The sequence below is a fragment of the Capra hircus genome, chromosome 13 (genome assembly GCF_001704415.2).
Source record: "Capra hircus breed San Clemente chromosome 13, ASM170441v1, whole genome shotgun sequence".
NCBI classification, from domain to species: Eukaryota; Metazoa; Chordata; class Mammalia; order Artiodactyla; family Bovidae; genus Capra; species Capra hircus.
In genome coordinates this window covers 81,543,834-81,566,342 of record NC_030820.1, presented here as the reverse complement: position 1 = coordinate 81,566,342, position 22,509 = coordinate 81,543,834, and the positions used below count along the sequence as shown (strand labels likewise).

General features: G+C 46.3%; 1 protein-coding gene across 2 annotated transcripts in view; it reads right to left on the bottom strand.

The window, feature by feature from the left end:
* DOK5 (docking protein 5) overlaps positions 1-22,509 on the bottom strand; it is a 147,976-nt gene that overhangs the window by 45,520 nt on the left and 79,947 nt on the right. For both annotated transcript variants that reach the window (XM_018058056.1, XM_018058057.1), the window contains 3 exons: positions 15,274-15,388; positions 15,076-15,195; positions 11,963-12,152 (listed from right to left, as the gene is read on the bottom strand). In XM_018058056.1, coding sequence (XP_017913545.1) covers positions 11,963-12,152; positions 15,076-15,195; positions 15,274-15,388 — 425 coding nt within the window. The remainder of the gene's footprint in view (positions 1-11,962; positions 12,153-15,075; positions 15,196-15,273; positions 15,389-22,509) is intronic.

Genomic DNA, 22,509 nt, shown 5'->3' with positions numbered 1-22,509 from the left:
GTGTGGGCTTGAAGGTTTTCGGGGGAGAAAATAAACTACCAAAGCTACACAACACGGCTAGAATAAGAGAGGGTGGTAGCTTATTACTCACTTCTGTTCTTGAACATTTAACATGTAATCACAGTCAAAGAAAGATGATGACTGTTTCTTCCTTGTTTGCTTTCTCATGCTAAGCCAAGACCTCGACCTAGGTCTTTCTCTCAAGGACGCATTTTTCCTCATCCTTCCGGATATAGCAGTTCATAAGGGCCTGGTTGGAAATGAAATGCTAGTCTCAGTTTTTAAACTCAAAGATCACGTGGTGTTGTTCAGCCGCTCAGTCATGTCCGACTCTTTGTGACCCCATGGACTACAGCACACGAGGCTTCCCCATCCTCCACTATCTCCCAGAGTTTGCTCAAACTCATGTCCACTGAGTCAGTGAGGCCCTCCAGCCATCTCATCCTCTGTCGTCCCCTTCTCCTCTCGCCTTCAGTCTTTCCCAGCATCAGGGTCTTTTCCAATGAGTCAGCTCTTCACATCAGGTGGCCAAAGGATTGGAGCCTCAGCTTCAGCGTCAGTCCTTCTGATGAATATTCAGGGTTGATTTCTTTAGGATGGACTGGTCTGATCTTGCAGTCCAAGGGACGGACTCTCAAGCACTCTCAAGAGTCTTTTCCAGGTAACAGCTTTACTAAGACCTGATGAGGCGAAAAGCGAGTATAGGGAAGCTGCTAACACGGCTTGATGATAACGTGTCCAAAGCTGTGCACTGTCAGCCCCCCTCCACACACCCCACTTTGGCAAGCTTTGCAGTTTTAGCTGCTTTTGGGGGGTCATGAGCTCCTCCATTTTTCCCCTAATGCACATTCAACCAGTGAGTAAGTTTCTTGGGCTTTAGCTTCAAAACGCTTAAGCCCACTTTCACTCACTGCTAGCAGAGTCGTCACAGCCAGACTGCCCCCTCCCCTGAGAATCGCCATGATGCTCCTCTAACTGGCTTTAGTCAGACAGAGTCTAGCCTAAAAGAAACGAAACCAGACCATGTCCCCTCCTTGCTTAACACTCCCTGTGTAGCCGAGAACTTATCATTGCTTAGTCGCTAGGTCAGGTCCCCGAGGGCTGCAGCGTGCCAGTCCTCCCTGCCCTTCACTGTCTCCTGGAGTTTGCTCAAATTCATGTCCATTGGTCCACTGAGTCGGTGATGCCATCCAACCATCTCATCCTGCCCTGCTTTCCCAAGTCAAGAATTTAACCTTGTCCAAAAAGAGTTCTGGTCTTTACCATGGGCTCCTGGGAGGTCAGGGGTTTTGCTTGCCTGGGGTTCTTGACCAAGCAAAGAGTAACAGTGCGGTTTAGAATGAGCTTTGGGTCACATGGCATCTGAGCTCCTGGAGCTGGAGATCTCCACCTGTGAAATTGACTCAATCCACCGTGCGGGCGATGCAGGCCCAGTAAACACTCGGACGCTGCAGGCTGGGGAGCTGGCAGCGCTCTGTGTGAACGTCACACGCTGAGAACAGGAAACATCACCCGCTTCCTCTGCTCCCCACTGCCTGCCCATCCTCTCCTGGCTGATGGTAGTTACTGTATCCATCTCGGTAATGAACTATGAGTTTCATAGCTTTCAGTGAATTCTGAGTCATTCTAGCAAATGGTTCCACCTTTGTGGTATGGGAACCCCTGAACTTGAAATTGGCGTCAGAAGAGAGACAGGTCTCGGGGACCATTTCTTCAGACTGTGCAGCCCCAGTGGCTCCCACGTGACTAGGACCAACAGCCAGACTCTTGTCCGTGGCCCCCGAGCCCCACACGGCCTGGGCCTGCCACGTCTCTGCCTCGGTCACACGGCACTTCCCTTCCACCTGTCCTGCCCTGGCCGCCTGGCTCTGCTCTACACACTCCTGACACGCATGTTCCCCCTCGGCACCTCCTGCTTGTGCCAGAATCCTCTCCCGTCAGATTCCACGTGGCTCGCTCCCTCACCCCTTTCAGGCCTTTACTCATACATCACTGACCGAGCAAAGCCAGTCCTCTCACCCTTTTCAAACCTGTGCCCCACTCTGGCACTTTCCATCACCTTATTTTTCATATGGGACTTACATGTCCTAACATCTATTTCACTTTTTCTTAATGTTTGCTATTGCCTGTATCTCCTCTCCTCTAGAGAGTCCGCTTCATAACTGAACGTCAGTTTTATTTATTGCTACATCCATGCTGTTTGGAACCACACCAGCTCTTAGGGTGCACTCAGGGAATGTGTGATGGAAGAAGGAACGGCTCACTTTCACGAGCCCTTCACTAGAATTCTGAGGCACTGTCACATACAGAGTGCTCACATACACTAGCGGGCCATCACCTGTGACAAAATGGTCTCACCACACAAATGGCCAACGGGCGAAAAATGCCTGTAAAAAATGCCCAACATCACTAACCATCAGGGAAACGAGACCCACAATGAAATATAATCTCACACCTGTGAGAATGGCTGCTGGGAAAAAGGCAAGAGATGACAAGTGATGATAAGGATGCAGAGAAGAGGAAACCCATGCGCACTGCTGGGGGAATTTAAATTGGGACGCCACTGTGCAACATGGTATGGTGCTTCTTCAAAAAAAGAGAGTTGCCAAAAGATCCAGCAGTTCCACTTCTGGCATATTTCCAGAGGAAATAAGGTCGCTATCTCGGAGAAATGTCAGCACGCCCATGCTCACTCCAGCGTTGTTTACAATGGCGGAGACGCGGAAATCGCCAGAGAGTCCAGCGACGCGTGAGTGGGCAAGAAACAGCACGGGGGAATACCGCTGAGCCGCAGAAAAGAGAAGGAGTCCCGCCGGGCGCAACAGCGCGGAGGGGCCGTGCGGGCGTTGTGCCAAGCGAAACAGGTCAGAGCGAGAGAGACAGACACTGCGTGACCTCACTGATGCGTGGAATCTTAAGAAGCCAAACCCACAGACACCGCGAATAGAAAGGCGGTTACCAGGGGCTGGGGCAGAGGAAAACAGGGGATGTTGGTCTAAGGGTATAGACTTCCAGCTGGAAGGTAAAATCTGGAGATCTAATGTACAGCGTGGGGACCATCATTGGAAATACTGTATTGCATACCTGGAAGACAGCAGATCTTAAGTGTTCTCACCACAAAAAGGGGAATTATGTGAGGCTGAGATGGAGCAGGACCATACGGTCCCTGCCCCGAACCTCCAGCCATGCCCTCTGCCTGCCTTCGGTCTGTGGGAAACCTCAGTCAAAGAATACATTTAATCAGAAAAGTGAGAAACGCCGAAACAAAGGAAAACAGTGAAAGGAGGGTAACTGGTAACAGTGCAGTCATTAAGCATCGCCAAGGACCTCTAGCTCTTCCTGCAGGGCCGTGGATGATATCCCGAGCCACATCCTGTGAGCCATATTACAGATTCCAAAACCCCAGGGGGACTCTTCTTGATGACCGGACTGTGCCCAGGACAGGAGGGATCACAACAGAGAACTGGCCACAAATAAACGGGAGCAAATGGACCCTGGAACCGGAGATGAACTGGTAAACAGCCAAGACGCTGCTGGTCAGACCACCGATGGCCAACGAGAAGGCGCCCGCGCTGCGCGGCACGCCCCCACCAGCTCTGTCAAAGCTCTCACCCTGCTTGTCAGCGGGGGCTGGACAGGCGTCCACCACCCTCACCACCCCCCACAGCTGCCGGCATCTGAAATACAGCAGCCTTTCCTTTCCACCAGCCTGGCCTGTTTGTTGGCTTTTGAACGGCAAGCAGCCAGACCCCAAACGCACACTCTTCGGTAGCTAGGTGATGACTATGTTAACAAACCTTATCATGGTGATTCTTCTGCAATATATATAGAATAATGGTCTTTTTTTTTTACCTTAAACTCATCAATTAGAGGAAGATAAAATTTTCTTCTTCAATGAAATGTTAAATAGTCTCTTAAAACAGACTGTTTTACCAATTAGTATTGTTTTCAGAGTGATATACAGAAGACACAGATGACTTCTTTTCCAAGACTGTTCAGATGCCTTTACATCCAAAAAAAGCCTTTTTCACCAATTTGTGCACTCCACTTAAGGAAAAGAACGGGTCTATGCAATGTCAATTTTCACATATTCTTGGCATACTTCAAAGTTCCTCTTAAAACGATGTCAACAGCACAAGCGGTAGAGAGAGGGGCCCAGGGGTGGTAGTCATCCATGGTGTCCCACCACACATCACCTGATCTCCTCCAATCCTTGCAGGCACTGAACCCAGGGCATCCATTTAAATCAGTCAGGAGGTGGGACGGGGCCTGACGCTAACACGTGGGAACTGGGCAGCCAGCTGTGAAATTCACAGGGAAACTGACTGGGCACCTGGCACCACGCTTCAGACAGTATTAAGTTTAAAGAACAGTTCCGTGGGGACGTGACTGCAGTTACAACTTCATGTCAACTGGATCTCCCCGTAAAAAATCTGAGACCCTGCCAGTCTGATCTGCTTCACTGATGTTTCAGGGCTTCCAAGGGGAAAGAAACAAATAGAAGACTAGAAGATACTCAGAAATAAAATAAGCAGTGTGTCCCTTCCCCTGCCTCCCACCCTCCCCATCAGCTAATTGTTCTTCATCTCTGGGGGCAATGACTGCAATTAATTGTGCAACTGCACTTTACTATAGACTACAGATTATATATCCACTCTGGATTTCTTAAAAAAGAAAGAAAAAACCACAGAGGAATGGTTAGATTTGCCTACATTGGGAAAGAGAGGGATAAACGGAATCTAAGACTCTTAACAACCTTTGGTCATGATACTGCCGCGCAGGAGAGATGGACGATCCTGACTGTAAGTGCTGCACTCAGGACCAAAAGGACAAGCAGGAGGTTCCGGAATTAAACTAAGATCATTTATGCACGAGTGCTGGCTATGCAGTGTGCCTTCTCTCCCTTAGCTCTGAGAGTTCATCAAGAACTAGGCTGTGAAAGTGTTAGTCGCTCAGTCCCGTCCGACTCTTTGCAGCCCGACAGACTGCAGCCCACCAGGCTCCCCTGTCCATGGGATTTTCCAGGCAGGAACACTGCCGCACCCATTCCCTTCTCCAGGGCGTCTTCGGGACCCACAGACTAACCCAGGCCTTCTGCGCTGCAGGCAGGTCCTCTGCTCTCTGAGCCACCGGGAAGTCCAAGAACTAGGCTAGAGGGCACATACGTAACTCGAGACTGAGTCACGCTGATGTTTAGCAGAAACCAGCTCAGCAAGGTGAAGCAATTATCCTCTGATTCAAAATGAATTTTACATAATTATTTAAGAGAAAGAGCTAGGCTAACCTGGTAGAGCTGTGACACGTAGCCTCCCTGGGAACCTTAGGGTTGGGGAGTAGGAAGGCCTGCGTGTGTTTCTGAATCCACCTTTCACTCACTGCTCTGGTGTGCCTTTGGGTCAGTTGCACAGATGCCCAAGCTTCCCCTTAGGATGCGAATAATAATATCCCCTGGTTTATATGACCAGCAAATGACTTATATGAGATAGTGCGTATAATATGTTCAATATAACAACTTTCTTACAGTAGTTAAGAGAACGTGTTAGTCGCTCAGTTGTGTCCGACTCTTTGTGACCCCATGGACTGTAGCCTGCCAGGCTCCTCTGTCTATGGAAATCTCCCGGCAAGAATACTGGCATGGGTTGCCATTTCCTTCTCCAGGGGATCTTCCCAAGCCAGGGAAAGAACCCAGGTCTCCCACATTGCAGGCAGACTGTTTACCATTTGAGCCACAGGGAAGCCCCTTCCTTACAGTAAGGGCCCAATAAATATCACTAATCGTTTCAGTGGCTGACACGCCTGCTGGAACATGGACCTGACAGTTCTTCGTTGCCGGGGGTTGTTCTCTACGGGTCATGCTGAGACAACTAAAAATGCCTCCAGACGCTGCCAAGGGATGGAGTGTCCTTTGAGGGCAAAATCAGCCCCTGGTTGAGAGCCCCTGTCCTGTATCTCAGCACCATTATGAGTGATGTTGCTGATTACAGTCAAATAGCTGCCTTTCTTTCATTGCTTTGAGCAATAATTAAATACTCTGTTGGACAGATTTTGTTAAGTTTTTTTTTTTTAAACTTCACGGGTCTTCCAACAGTGTCAGTACCTCCTTCCGGCTTTGTGAGAACCGCACCATTCCATCCGTACCCTGCGTGCTTCCACAAAGTCCTCAAAGCAGTTCCAGACACGGAGTCAACACCTGATAAGAATCCACTTCTCTTCTGTTGGCTGATGGGGTGAGAAGATCTCAAGGCTCCTGGAGGACCCACGCAGCGTCAGGGTGACGCCACCTAGAAGGAGCGGGACTATGAGATACAGCCTAGGGTCCTCATCTGGCCTCTGGGTCAGCCCAAGCCTGAAGCCAGCCGCACCACCTGCACTGGCTCTGAGGGCCAATGGCTCTCTCTTCTCTTTGCATCCCTTAGGGTGGACACACTGCCTAGTACCTGCCAGGCGTTACGCAGGCGTTTGTCTATGCACCTTTGTTAATCTTCACAGTCATCTCGTGAGAGACAGAATAGTACACTCATTTCACAGGTGGCTGATGGAAGCGCAGAGTTAGCTCATTCACTCAAGGTCCCACAACCAGTATGAGATTAACTCTCATTTCACTTCCTCCGACTCCCAGCCTAGCTTATTACACACACCCCATTGTCAATCTTGGTGCCTCAAAATGAGCCATCCAACAGGAATAACACTTAGTTTCAACTCGAACACAGGTTCTGTCCAGACAGCAGAATTCTGCCTGAGGTCTTTGGGAAGATTGCCTGCGTCCTAGAGGGGAATGCTGTGATGTCTTTTCAGACGCATGCTGGATATGTGAAAACCACCTGCCTGGGGAGACTTAACTCCTGTTCACCTATCAATGTAAGACAAGGAGGAAATTATCTTAGTTAATATGAAACTGCCTTGTTTTGAACACATCCAAAAATAGCCAAGGGAAAAAATTATCTTCACTAATAAAGCAAGGCAGATATGAAATCTTCACACTTGGGGGAACATGAATGATTTTATTATCCTGAGCATCTTGATGGTAACTATAAAAATCCATCTAATTTGAGTTTCAGGCAAAATATAAAATGGTAATATCACCTTGCATTTAATACTGTCTGGATCCTGCAAACCCAGTCCTGCTCCAAAACTTACTGTAACAAAATCTCAAAGACACTATTTAATAGAAGCCCAGCGCCTTCTGGGCCACCCATATGCTTCACTGCTTTCACCTACAACCACCCCAGAAGGAAGTTAATACTTAGATAAACATAAAAGGGAACTTAAACACTTCGTCCACAGTCAACAGCTAATAAAAAGCAGAGATCAGACTCCATCGCTGGCTTTCAAGCTGGAGGAAGGGGACTCTGAACCAAAGAGTGCGGGCAGCCTCCAGAAGGAACAGACGGCTGACGAGAAGACAGGGAGCTCCGTCCTAGAGCCATGCGGGGCTGAACTCAGCCCACCGCCTGAATGAGGCTCAAAGCAGGTTTATCCCCAGAGCTGGAGAAAAATCTTGCTTTTGTGAATCGTAGAGCAAAGAGCCAGCTGAGCCATGCTCTGTCTCGACTTCTGACCTAATAAACGGCTGTAACTTTTAAGTAATAAAATACATATAAATAAATCAATAGCTCCCACTTAGTGTTTAAAGAAAAAGAATAGAGATCAGACCCTAGGGTTTCTCTGACTCCCAAACCAGGGCCCCTTATGCACACAGCACGCTGTCTGAGAAAGGGGCCAGGTCCTGAGAGCACAGTCCCAGCACCTGGCCTTCTGATCGTCCATCCAGCCTCCAGTTTGCACAGCCCCAGAGCACGGCCACTGAACAAGAATCTGTTCAAACTCCACACATATCCCAGGTCCCGACAACATCTGAGGCGCAGCACCGTGGGGGTGAGCTGTAGCTGTTACAGCGTCTGACCACTGGACTTCTTGCACGAAACACCCCAGAGGACAGCACAGAGAGACGAGAGCCATGAACAGAAGCGCGTTCGTGCCGAGTCAGTGGTGACGGCTGCGGCCAGAGACAGCCGGGGCACTTCTGACGCTCACGTCCTCACGCGTCCTCTTCCCTCCACCGCTCCCTGCCCTCAGGCTCCGTGCTCTCTTCCCACATGCACATCGGCCACCTCTGCCCTGTTACTTACAAAATGTGAACACGCTTACACAACAACACACACGCAGTCACACACACACAATCACACACGACCATACACAATAACACACACAACACAATAACATACACAATCACACACCATACACACAATAACAACACAATAACACACACACAACACACACAATAACACAATAACATAAACAATAACACAATAACACACACAATCATACTCTACCATACACACAATAACACAACACACACACAATAATACACAATAACACAAACAATAACACACAATAACACACACAATCATACTCTACCATACACACAATAACACAACACACACACAATAATACACAATAACACAAACAATAACACACAATAACACACACAATCATACTCTACCATACACACAATAACACAACACACACACAATAACACACACAATAACACAATAACATAAACAATAACACACAATAACATACACAATCACACACTACCATACACAGAATAACACAATAACACACACAATAACACAATCACACACTACCATACACACAATAACAACTCAATAACACACACACAATAACACATACACAAATAACACACACAATAACACAATAACATAAACAATAACACACAATAACATACACACAATAACACAATAACAACACATGCACAATAAAACACAATAACACAACACACACAATAACACAACACACACAATAACACACAGTAACACAAAAACATAAACAATAACTAACACACAATAACATCACACACAATAACACAATAACAACACATGTACAATAACACAGTAACACACACAATAACACAATAACATACACACACACAATAATACAAGAACACATACACCCCTGCATGCTTACACAACACACACAAAACACAATAACACATGCACAATAACACAACACACATATACATAATAACACATACACAACAACACACACCCACACCCCTGCATGCTTACACAATGACACACACACACACCTGCATGCTTATACAATTACACTCACATACAGACCCCTGCGTGCTTACAAAATAACACACACACACACCCTTGCACGTGTGTAAGCAGGGGTGTAATAGCACACATACACACACACCTCCCTGCACGCTTACATAATCACACACACACACACACACACAAGCACACACACACCCTGCTTAAACAACTCTGTGGCTTCCAACCTACCACACTTGGGAGAAATATCAAAGTCTTTAAAATAATCTAGTTCCCTAGCAGTTCTGCTAGATGTCAACATGAAGTTCTACTTTTGCAAGCTAGGAGAACATTAAAAAAACCTGGAAGACTCAGATAATTTGAAAAAGTTTCACAGTCATGAGATACTACAAAGGTTCACTGTTTTTAGCCTTTTGGAAATGACCACAAAAAGTCACAAATACCCTTTTCCTATTACTATTTCCTATAAACAGGGTGAATGAAAGAAAAATGGAAAAATATGAATTCTGGAATAAATGCTGCCCAACTGGAGAAGGGAACGGCAAACCACTTCAGTATTCTTGCCTTGAGACCCTGATGAACAGTATGAAAAGGCAAAATGATAGGATACTGAAAGGGGAACTCCCAGGTCAGTAGGTGCCCAATATTCTCTGAAGCTGAAACTCCAGCACTTTGGCCACCTCATGCGAAGAGTTGAAAAAGAGAGTCTTCTTCACTGGAAAAGACTCTGCTGCTGGGAGGGATTGGGGGCAGGAGGAGAAGGGGACGACCGAGGATGAGATGGCTGGATGGCATCACCGACTCGATGGACATGAGTCTGAGTGAACTCCGGGAGTTGGTGATGGACAGGGAGGCCTGGCGTGCTGCGATTCATGGGGTCACAAAGCGCTGGACACGACTGAGCGCCTGAACTGGCTGACTGACTGACAGAAAATGGGCCCTTCACATGCTGTTCGATGCAGGGCTCTCCAGCAAGCCAGCATGGAATACGAGTGGGGGATGACGTGAGGTGCACAGCCAGCAGAGAAGTCTGCTTTCCCTGACAAAACACCTTCCATATCCAATTTCACTGGTCACAGTTTACACATAAATGCTTTTGGAGGGAATCCTGGTGGTCCAGTGGTTAGATCCTTCACTGCAACTGCAGGGGGCAGGGTTCAATCCCTGGTCGGGGAACTAAGATCCCACAAGTCACGAGGCATGGCCAAAAATATTAAAAATGATAATAAATTATTTCTGACACCGACACAGGGAGAAATACCCATCTTCCCAAACAAATTATAAATTTTCTATCAAGATTTTCCCATAAGGGTAATAAACAAGTAATTCTGGCTAAAGATTAAAGTTTTACTTGCTAATGCAAGAAACGTGTCTCTGAGCAACTCACTGATGTGTTTATACCATTTCCATTTCCAGGTTCCTAAAATGTACACAGACCAGAGAAGAGGTGCATGGGTGAGAAGGCTTTACACACTTTCTAGGACGATTGTAAGAACGCTGATTCGATCATGTACCTGAAAAGCGAATTTTAAATAACTGGGCTATGTTTATGCTGAGGTGGGCAGATTAGTGTGAGTGGAGCATTACTGTGGCGTATTCACATGGAGCAGGGCTTTAGGTGTTTAGAAGTCATGTCATTATTCTTATTATGTGAAGTGCCATGCTCCTGTGAGGGGAGAACTGTCTACTTTATAAACCAAAAACAAAAACCTTTTAAAGTCACGAGTTCATTTTTTTCAACTTTAAAATCAGGCCATATACAGAAGAACTTGCATTTCTTAAAATTCAGAAAGAAAAACTGAGGGCAGGAGGAGAAGGGGACAACAGAGGATGAGACGGTTGGGTGGTGTCATTGACTCGATGGACATGGGTTTGGGTGGACTCCGGGAGTTGGTGATGGACAGGGAGGTCTGGCGTGCTGCAGTTCTTGGGGTCGCAAAGAGTCAGACACGACTGAGCGACTGAACTGAACTGAACTGAGTCATTTAAAATTCTAAAATATAAAATTTAATCTCAGTGTTTCCAAAAAAAGAGCCTACATTCTGAGGAAAGAGGGGTGACAATAAGATGCTGATTAGACTAATATTTTGTAGCTAATGATCAACCCCATGTTACTGCACCCCCTTCTCTCTCCAAAATTAACTTTGAAAAGGAAACAGGAAAAGCCTCGAAAGTGCTTATCAGCTATTACAGTAAGCAAGTTGTGAAATCAATCTCTTCTTAATATTAGTGTCATTCATTACTATGTGAGAAGAATGGATTAAACTTAACAAAGTGCAACTGGAGAAGTGTCAGCAGCCCCTCACATTGACAATCTACCACAGCTAGCTCAGGGAGGAAACACACACATCAAAATAGAGGTTTTCCAAAAACCAGGAAGTTGGCCTCTGTCCAGCATGACCCAGGAAGAGGACAATTGTACCACTGGTACCTACTTTAACGTCAGCCTGTGGCAGGGGCTCAAACCGTGTAATGAAACTTTCACATCACATTCATGAAACATTAGCCCCCTCCCTGGAAAACAAAGCCGTGATGAACACACGAACAGTGGTTTAGCTGGTAAAGAAACCGCCTGCGATGCAGAGACACGAGTTCGGTCCCTGGGTCCAGAGGGCCCCCTGGAGGAGGAAAAGGCAACCCAGCCCAGTGCTCTTGCCTGGAGAATCCCATGGACAGAGGAGCCTGGTGGGCTACAGTCGGTGGGGTCACAGAGGCGGACATGACCGAGCGACTAAACCGCCACCACGCCATTCACAGCGTCGCAGTCACAGGCCCAGGCGTCTCCCCCGTGTGCTGCGTGTTGGATTTCACAGGAAAACCCAGGCCTCACATGACGTGAACTTCGGGAAAAAACGTAGAAAAACAGTCATGGAACTCACCTCCCTGCCTCAAAAGTGAACCAGGAAGCATCTCGCCCATACCGCCGCAGCGCGCTTAGCGGCCAAGAGATGAGTTTGACTCTGGGATTCTGGGCGTCCCAAAGACAGATGTGCTCATATGTGATCTGCAAGGCACATTCGCCATGTACATCTAAGTTAGGAGATGGCATCAAATACACACTGAATCTCTCTGGGAGAAAAACAAAAGGTTAGTCTAAAATCCCCAGGAATAAAACATCACAGACACTGTAGGAACAAAGAGGCATTTCAAAACAATTCAAGCTCTTATTCTAGGTTTTGGTTGAACATTCAGGAAGATAAACCTTTGTCATAAACCAACACTTCCAGAAAATGCTTTTCTAAATGAAGACTACATTAAATAACATAAGAAAGATACAGTCTGCTGGTCACTGTACATGCAACACTCTTTACATGAGCAAAGGTCATTTTTAGAATATTTTAGCTTGCATGATGAAAATTTTGCATCCCAGTAAGAGACTCTAACAATGAAACCATTAAAAACAATTTTTTTCCTGCCAAGTACTTGTTAATTACACCCACACTTTTGTGTTCACAAAAGATGCAGGTACAAAATCATTGTTGCATGGCTTATTGATATTAAAGTTATGCTAATCAATTTATGACTTTCATAACACTATTCTACCTCAAATTATTTAAATAAAACTAATGCTATGCACTTAACTGACCAACAGTTTGGAAAAATTCCAATGTATTTGGACTCATTTTAACAGAGAGCTCTCGTTAGCCAAATACTGGAAAAAAATATTCATTTGCTTATTTGTGTGACTTAAAATTTCACCATGATTACTCTGAATAAATTACTTGGCTTATTACTACAACTGAATTTTCATCCCCACAGATACAGTCATGGTATTTCTGTTACATTTCTACAAAATTCATTAATTCAGGAAGTTATAGAGTCTAAATTTTGAATGAAATATGAACAAAAATATTATTACTACAGCAAATACTTTTTAATCTATTTGTCATTACAATAGACTGCCTGCATCTGAGGAGATAGTAGACACTAATAATATCACTGGTATTCTAAATTAATAAAAAGTCAACAGAATTTTCATAGATTTAAGTTTAAGAAACAGTGTCAAGATTATGTTTACAAATGTATTCAAGCATCTATGCTGCAAATTTTCTAAGTTATTTTAAACTCCCAATAAGCAAACGTTTGCTGCTTTCTAGCAACTATTATTTTAAAAGTAAACTCTAATGGAGTAAATTTCTACCTGGAGAGCTCTGAAATAAGAAAGTCTGTCATCAATAAGCAGAAAATAAGAGTCCATGGGATCGCAGAGTCGAACATGACTTAGGGACTAAACAAAAATCGTAACAGAGATCTTTCCCAATCCACTCGCTTGGAAGTTCCGTGATTACCTCGTCCAAGAATAACAGTAACATTGGTAGAGTGACCACTTTAATTACAATAATTTTAAGTCATACGGTTAATCTTGCAAAATTCCTCAAAAGACAGAGCTGAGTTTTGTTTCAAACCCTAGTAGTTATATACCAGAGGTATTCTTATTCCTATTTGACAGAACAGGAAACTGAGGCTCAGAAAATTGGTACCGAAGGGCAATTCCTAACATGCTTAGCCGCTCAGACAAGTCCGACTCGGAGACCCTGTGGACTGCGGCCCACCAGGCTCCTCTGTCCTTGGGATTTTCCAGGCAAGAATACTGGAGTGGGTTGCCATTCCCTTCTCCAGAGGATCTTCCTGACCCAGGGATCAAACACGGGTCTCCTGAACTGCAGATGGATTCTTTACCACCTGAGTCGCCAGGGAAGCCCAAGCCCTAGGGACAGGCAATTCGTGAACTCAGTTCGGGGCGCTCTCTGAATATAGCTTTGCGGATATAAACTGTGCAAAGCAAGGGCTGCTCTGGGCCCTCTAAACAAATAACCAGCGCCTGCCGCGTTTTCTCTGTTTGTTTGGTTGCTAGAGCATTCGGAGTTAGTGGACTCCGGAGGGAGAAGCCTGGGGCATGTCTGTGTGACCTTGGTTAATGACTTCACCTCTCTGCAGCTCAGTTTCCCAGTCTGCAAAGAGGCTGCTCTGAATCAGCCAGCTCGTCTCAGACTTTATCAATAACACTTCCCCGGAGGCGGATTATGGCAGACATGGTGCATCTCAAAGAGCTGCCAACTGTAAACGTGTCATGAAGACACAGTTCCGATTGGGGGGGAGAGCATTTTTCTCACCAACAATTGGACTGTGAATCCACAGAAGGGGTCAGCACAATCCCCCCTCGGCCATGTTCATGATCAAGCCAGGTGACCCTCAGCCTCTTTGGCTGTGATATATCCTCACAGATCAAGTCAACAGGCTAGTGAGGAACTCTAGGGGTCAATCTATCCTATTACAAGACATTTGGAGACAAAGAAATGATTCCTCGCCTCCAAACTCATACTGCAAATCAATAGTGAGTTTCACTGAAGTGTTCATGAACATTTTGGTCATTATTATTTATCATGATATACTCCCAGGTTGAGTGTTGAGCTCAAAGAGTTGGCTCAAGTGTTTCAGTTTAAAAAAAAAATCACAGATTTTAGGTGGGTTTACTCTTGATGAAAAATTCAGGAAGTCTGGATTCTATTAAAAACACTGGAAAGCATTCAATAAAATTTAAAGTGGAAGGAAAGGAAGACAAAAACCCACTGCACCGTAAAACGAGTACAGCATAAATACAGGCCCAGGGGTACGGGTCTAGAGTCAAGCCCTAGTTATCGGACCTGACGCCAGATCTTTAGCTCTTTTAAGCTTCATTCTCCTCATCTGCAAATGGGAGGTGACAGAACTTACATCAGAGTGTGCTGGGAAAATTAAATGATCTGATGCATCTTCCAAAGAAACTGATACAGAAACACAGCAGGTTTCTCATAGCTTCCAGCTGATATGATTAATGTAGGTGCCGTCCTGTTAGTCACCACACACATCTTAAGAAACACACGGAAACGCTAACCGAGGTTTAGGTGAAATGAATGAATTTTTACTTTTTCCTTTATACACTGTTGTAACTTCATAAGTTTTACATCAAGATGTCTTATGTTTCATTACATAGAGGATTTTCTTTACGTACCACTCTGCTCTCTCTCAACTCCAGTGGCCAGTAAGTCAGGCTCTCCGAGGCTGATGTCATTGACCCGCGTCCCCACACACTCCATCTGGAGGACTTTGCACCATTCGTCAGCCTCAAGATCTGCGGAGATGCCAAAGATGAGCGTGGCTGCCCGGCGCCTGCTGGGGAGCAAAGAGCCAGGGCCCCCGCCCGACAGACCTGATTCGCAAGCGAAGGTCTTGGAGGTGTCATCACTGAAATGAATCCCGACGGCGTGCTTCTTGGTGCTTTTTGGCAGCCGAGCTACGCTCTTCACGTTGTTGAGTTCTGTAACCTGAAAAATGAACCACAGTGAGCCAGAGGACAGAAAGCAAGCTCCCCATGGACACCAGCACACCTAGCAGAAGGGAGAAGGCCCGTCCCCGGGGAACACAAAGGGGGCTTGCCCGGAAGAAGAGTGCGTCCTGCGATGAATTATTTCAGTGTCGTCCTCAGAGCCCTAGCAAGGAGGTTAACACATTCCCTCCCCTGTCAGATTTCTCTGAGGCTAACAGGTGGCACAGCCGCAGGGCTTCACAGGGGTAGGTGCTTGCTTCATATATACACCTTTTCAGTTGGAGTGTGACTGGTTTACAGAGTGAATAAATTGTGTGCATACACGTAACCCTCCCTCGGGAGTCTCCCCCACCCCCGACTGCAGCTCCCAGGTCCAGAGGACCCAGCTGGGCTCCCGGTGCTGCCCGGCAGGTGCCCGCTAGCGTGCTGGATGAAGCCCAAGCTGGAATCAAGAGTGCCGGGAGAAATATCAACAACCTCAGATACGCAGATGACACCACTCTTAGGCAGAAAGTGAAGAAGAACTAAAGAGCCTCTTAATGGACGTGAAAAGGGGAGAGTGAAAAAGTTGGCTTAAAACATTCAAACAACCAAGATCATGGCATCTGGTCCCATCATTTCTTGGCAAATAGATGGGGAAACAGTGGAAACAGTGAGAGACTTTATTTTGGGGGGCTCCCAAATCACTACAGATGGTGACTGCAGCCATGAAATTAAAAGACACTTGCTCCTTAGGAGAAAAGTTATGACCAACCTAGACAGCATATTAAAAAGCAGAGACATTCCTTTGCCGACAAAGGTCCATCTAGTCAAAGCTATGGTTTTTCCAGTGGTCATGTATGGATGTGAGAGTTGGACCATAAATAAGGCTGAGTGCCAAAGAATTGATGCTTTTGAACTGTGGTGTTGGAGAAGACTCTTGAGAGTCCCTTGGACTGCAAGGAGATCCAACCAGTCCACTCTAAAGGAGATCAGTCCTGAATATTCACTGGAAGGACTGATGCTGAAGCTGAAGCTCCAATACTTTGGCCACGTAATGCAAAGAACTGACTCATTTGAAAAGACCCTGATGCTGGGAAAAATCCTCCTGAAGGCAGGAGGAGAAAGGAACAATGGAGGATGAGATGGTTGGATGGCATCACTGACTCAATGGACATGAGTTTGAGCAAGCTCCTGGAGTTGGTGGTGGACAGGGAGGCCTGGTGTGCTGCAGTCCATGGGGTTGCAAAGAGTCGGACACAACTGAGCGACTGAACTGAACTGAAACTTTACAGTGCTGTCTTTGTATAGAGATTCACAGATAAAATGTAAAAAGTTCTTCAAAGTGTAACAACATCAAGAAGTGTATGCTCAGTCATGTCTGACTCTTTGTAATCCCATAGACTGTAGCCCACCAGGCTCCTCTGTCCATGGGATTCTCCTGGTACGAATACTGGAGTGAGTTGCAATTTTCTCCTCCAGGGGATCCTCCTAAACCAGGTATCAAACCAGCATCTCCTGCGTTGGTGGGCAGATTCTTTACCACTGCACCACCTGAGAAGAACTAACATCAAGGAGAGCCACTCACACACAATCGCAGGAGAGTCACATTCCCGTCTCAAGACTCTTCCTTGCATCCCTTCGTCCATCAGAATATCTACTATTCACTCATTCATTCATTCATTTATTTTTAAAATTTGCTGTGTCAAGCACTGTTCTATTAACTAGGGATAAGATATGGAAATTCTGTGCATTGTTAGTGAGAATGTAAGACGATGCAGCTGCTATAAAAAAATATATGAAGGCTCTTCAAAAAATTAAAAACAGAAAGACCATGTGGTCCAACAGTCCCACTTTGGGGATGTATATTCAAAGGAGATGAAAACAGTACCTCGAAGCGGGTGTTTACACTCCTGTTTTTACTGCAGGTTTATTTACAATAGTTGAGACACAGAAACAACCTAACTGTCCACTGATGGACGAACAAAGAAACTGCGGTACATGCCTGCTGCTGCTGCTAAGTCACTTCAGTCGCGTCCAACTCTGTGTGACCCCATAGACGGCAGCCCACCAGGCTCTCCCGTCCCTGGGATTCTCCAGGCAAGAACACTGGAGTGGGTGGGACATGCCCGCTGCTGCTGCTAAGTCACTTCAGTCGCGTCCGACTCTGTGTGACCCCATAGACGGCAGCCCACCAGGCTCCCCCGTCCCTGGGATTCTCCAGACAAGAACACTGGAGTGGGTGGTACACGCCTACAGTGGGGTATTATTCAGCCTTAAAAATATTATTTTCTTCCCCTTGTACTTCTTTTTAAATGCTATCTACTGTTCATGGCAAGCAATACTAGTTTCTGTTGATGGTAGTAAGGAAATGTTCTCTTACAGTGAATTTATTTAACTGAAGAGGTGATCTGATTTCAAGCAAAATATTAAGTAAATGGGAGTAAAGGTGATACTATTACCAAGTGCAAGCTCGCGCTTCTAGTCCCTTGTCAGGCCAATGCACTGGAGGCTAGGTGTTGAGGCAAGGAGAGAGCTGGCTGACCGAGAAGAGGGCAGACTAATGTCTCAAAACAGCCATCTTACCAGGGTCTGGATGCCAGGTTCTTTTATAGATCTGAGATGGGAGAGATAGGGAGCAGAGTTAAAAGGCCATTAATCTCGCAAACGCCTCCTAGAATGGCAAGCCTCAGGTTGAGGATGTGCTAATTTCTTTCTTCCTGCCATCCACAAGAGGACAAGGTTCTGAACAGGGTCAGACAGAGGGACAGAATTCTGTGAGACAGGCCACGGTGTATGATTATAATAACAAAAGCAAGGAAAAGCAAGTCAAAGAAACAGTTCCAACATGGACTCCGAACTGGCTTGTCCCTGCAACAATACTGTGACAGCAGGTCAGTTCAGCCCAGTCGCTCACTCGCGTCCGACTCTCTGCAGCCCCACGGACTGCAGCACGCCAGGCCTCCCTGTCCATCACCAACTCCTGGAGTCCACTCAAACTCACGTCCACTGAGTCGGTGATGCCATCCAAGCATCACAACAGTCATGAATAAATGAAAAAGGACTAAAAATTAGGAAAAACACCATCAATCCATTACTCCTAACCTAACACCACTGTTACGAACTGACTTGCATCTACTTTTCTACAGATTGGACGGTCCAGGTGATAACCAAGGGCCCTAAAGGTCGACAGTCAGCGGAAGAACTCTCCTTTGCTTGGCAGCAGCATGACGATAGATCCCAACAGAACCTCGGCAAAGATCCGGTGCCCACTCCACATCCCCGAGGTCGTGCATCTGAGCAGGACCACTTGTTTCCCCTTTGCCTGTTTCGTCCGGTTCACAACCGCACATCCTAAGTGAAGAAGACAGCAAGACACTGCAAGCGTCATGACCAGATCTGAAATACAAGTGAGAGTTAAGATTTAGAAGTCAAAAGAACTGTTCCCGAAAGACAGCTGAGATGAGATCCAGTTACAAATGCTCATTGCTAACAGGGGGTCTTGCTACTGAGCAGAAGAGTGAAAGAAGTCAAATTTTGTGATGAAGACGGTGTATAGCGCTTAGATGTTTTCACCTCCCCTGTTACACAGTCTTCATGCTAAGGCAAGAAGCAACCAAGGCGGACAATGAAAATTACTTCTGTTTGCTTCTGGACCACTACCTGTCTGATTCCTCTTTCCAGTTAATCTGTGACCTCCCAATCTCTAAACTTCCTTTTCCTTTTCTGGGTGTATTTAAGCCTTCTGACTCCAGAGATTTCTCTCTCGAAATGGAGCTGAATTCTAATCCATTTTGGCCAAAATGGAGCCAAAGGAGACGAGAGACATGTGTACAGCTTACTGAAAATGTCAGTATGAGGGCCTTTGAAATGCTCGATTTTCTTTAGAAATTGGCTGCTTACTTTCAAAGCCCAGGTTAGCTTCAGGCTTAATTTGATAGACCCAGGGGCAATAGTCAATCCTTGGACTCATTCAGAACTCATGGACGATCATGGTTCCCTGAAAATTTCTCTGGGAAGAGATAATGAACCCTAAATCAGAGCTTTCCTGACACATAAAGTATGTTCATGAACAGAGAGGATGGGAAGATGGAGTGCAGGTAAGACTTGGCAAAAATGATTCTCTCTTTAGAATCTGGAGGGATTTCAAATCAGACCAAAGGCAAGCGCTGCGCCTCACGGCAACTTTCATTGTCTTCTTTTATCTATTTCCGGCTGCTCTGGGTCTCTGCAGCTGCGCGAGGCCGCCAGCGTCTCGTTGCCGAGCAGGGTCTCGAGGGAGCGTGGGCCCAGGAGCTGGGGTGCAGGGGCTCAGCTGCCCTGCGGCGGGTGTTGTCTTCCCGGACCAGGGAGCGAGCTCGTGCCCCTGCGTCGGCAGGTGGACCCTTCACCCCTGGACCACCTGGGGAATTCCTAACCTTCACTTTCCGGGTTGACTTACTTGTTCAAAATTCATCCATACCTTCCGTGCCCACACGACTTTTTCCTGAATGGCTTGGATGTGGTCATGCAACTTGCTTTGGCTCACAGAATGGGAGCTTTAAAAGATGTGTAAGTCAGTTCTCTCCTTGAATTCATTTCCCTCCTTACTCCTGGATGTTCAGACAGATGGACTGCAACTGAGTCAAATTAATCCAGCTATGTTCAACACACCCACAGACCGACCACACAACCCAGACCCCTCAAACAATACGGGCAGAAGATAAGGATGAGTTGCTATAAGCTGCTAAGATTTTGGAATTGTTGCCAAAGCAAAAGTTGGCTAATACACTCTCTGTTTGATTTCCTTCTGGCCAAGAATTTCCATAGAGTTTTTCTCTCAAACCCCACTGCATAACTATATTACTTCTGGGGACTAGACTTCCTAGTCAAATACATAATAAGCCACTAGAACACTGGTTAGCAATTTTAATTTAGTGGTTGAATCACTTGGTTTTTAAAAAATTTTTTCAAAGGAAATCTTACAGTGTCACCATCATATAAAATTAGAACTCGTCTAATCCAATGAGGAAATGAATCTCATCCTACTCACCAGTTACAAATCCACTTCTCAAGGAGGTGCGCCTACTTCAGTCAACTGCAGAATGCTGAATGGCTACAGCGCAATACTGGATTCTCACAGTGGTACAGCATCCTTGGCACTATTATTAAACTCATTATATGAGGATGAGTAGTGAGAATGAGAGCAGAAACTTAATCATGATTTCTCAGGCAGAATGGAAGGACACAGCAACATTCAAATCTAGAACCTCTGGCTTCTACAGATGTCTGCTTTTTTCTAGCAGTACACTCCTCCATGTGTGCGCCTTAAAAAATATTAAAAGTAAATGAATAAATAAGCTACCGGCTGGATAAATGAGCAAATGGGTAAAGCTACAGATGCACAGGTTTGGAAACATTTAAAGACATTTCTGCAAGTTATAAACCCTATCTTGAAAGAAAGAAAAAAAAGAAATGTCAATCTTAATTCCTATGTAAAAATAAAGTACTTGTCAACTCAAAAGAAGACAGACTGAGCTAAACTCATCTTTCCTATTCAGACTTTAAAATGGTGAAGAAAACTCGGCTTTTCAAAAACCACTTGCTCTTACGTGTGTGCATATGGCACCATGCTCTGTATCCCAAACCACAGCTCTAGTGAAGTTGGCGTGGAACAAGCGCAGGAGCCGACATACGAGGCCCCACGGACCCAGCACAAACACGAAAAAAACAGAAATCTCGAGACCACAGTCCAGTGACTCTCGACACGTGTACACACCTGGGGAGCCGCCACTCAGATGGATATACACGGAGCATCTCAGTCAACCCCGTCGCTTCCCGGAGCAGCACTGACCCCAGAGGAAACCACCACTCTCACCTCCATCCCCACTGGTTAGTTCTTCCTTCTAAAAACTTTATATTAACATGCAAACCAAACTATATCACACGTGTCTTTCTATGTTTGGATTCTTAAATCCGGTATCACGTCTATGAGATGCATCCACGCTGGGCAATACTTTGGCATTATGTGAATATCCTGTTTCCCAATTACCTTTGAGAGAATTGTCTTAGCACCCACTGAAGATTCTCATCTGCATCAAAATGCTGCTCTTTTTAGGCCAACTGGTTTGTCAACCTAAGTCCATATACTTGTGACTGTCAGAGTCAAGATAAATATTGACACAGGATGCCTGAACTGTTCCCACAAGGAAGCCCAGGTCAAGAGTGTTACTAGAGCACTGACTGTTTTTTTTTTATTTTAAAGATGTGGGCTATGGCACTTAATAAGGTGAACGTGTTCAACTATCGAGAACTTACTGCACGCTTAGAGGACAGAAGCACCCCGTACACCCTATGGACATTTGGACATCCTCCTCCTTCTCCATTTCTGGCTTCCCAAGTGGCGCGGGGTTGAAGAACCCGCCTGCCAGTGTAGGAGACTTGGGTTCGATCCCTGGGTCGGGAAGATTCCCTGGAGGAGGAAATGGCAAGCTGCTCCAGTATTTTTGCCTGAGAAGCCCCAGAGACAGAGGAGCCTGGCGGGCTGCAGCCCCTGGGCCGCCAAGAGCAGGACACGACTGACGTGCGTGCACACCCTCGGCATTTGAAGTGGATCTGCCAGCGCGTGAGCTGGTGTGCACGCCCGGGGAGCTCACTCAAGAAGGGAACCGAGCCATTCGTGGCTTTAGTCCATGCTCCGTCTCCCTGCAGGCGTTTCAGCAGGACAGTCAGCTGGCGGTTATCACAGAAGCAGGTTCTAACTGCAGTCACTGAGGATCTCAAGAACACCACTCATGGGTGAACACGGTGGCCCGTTTAGGTGACACTTCCAGAGCCTGTTGAGAAGGGATCCTTTGTGTCTTAGCCTTTCGGGGGCACATGCAGACCGTCTGATGAGGGTCCTTCAATCCCCCACGCCTCTCAGTGAAGCATCCTTCTTTCAGCAGAGACTCCAGGCAGACGCTGAAGGCAGCCCAGCCTGCCTTTCCTGCACCAACGCAGAAAATGACAGAAGGCTACCTCGGTGGTGGTGTGCCTTCTGGCTCTAGCGTGTGATTGCTTTGGACGGCGCTGCCTGAAAATCAGTCTGAACAAACTCTGATTCCCTTTCCTCACGATATAGTCCAACCACGGGGACTCCTCCCACACACTCTGTGCTGG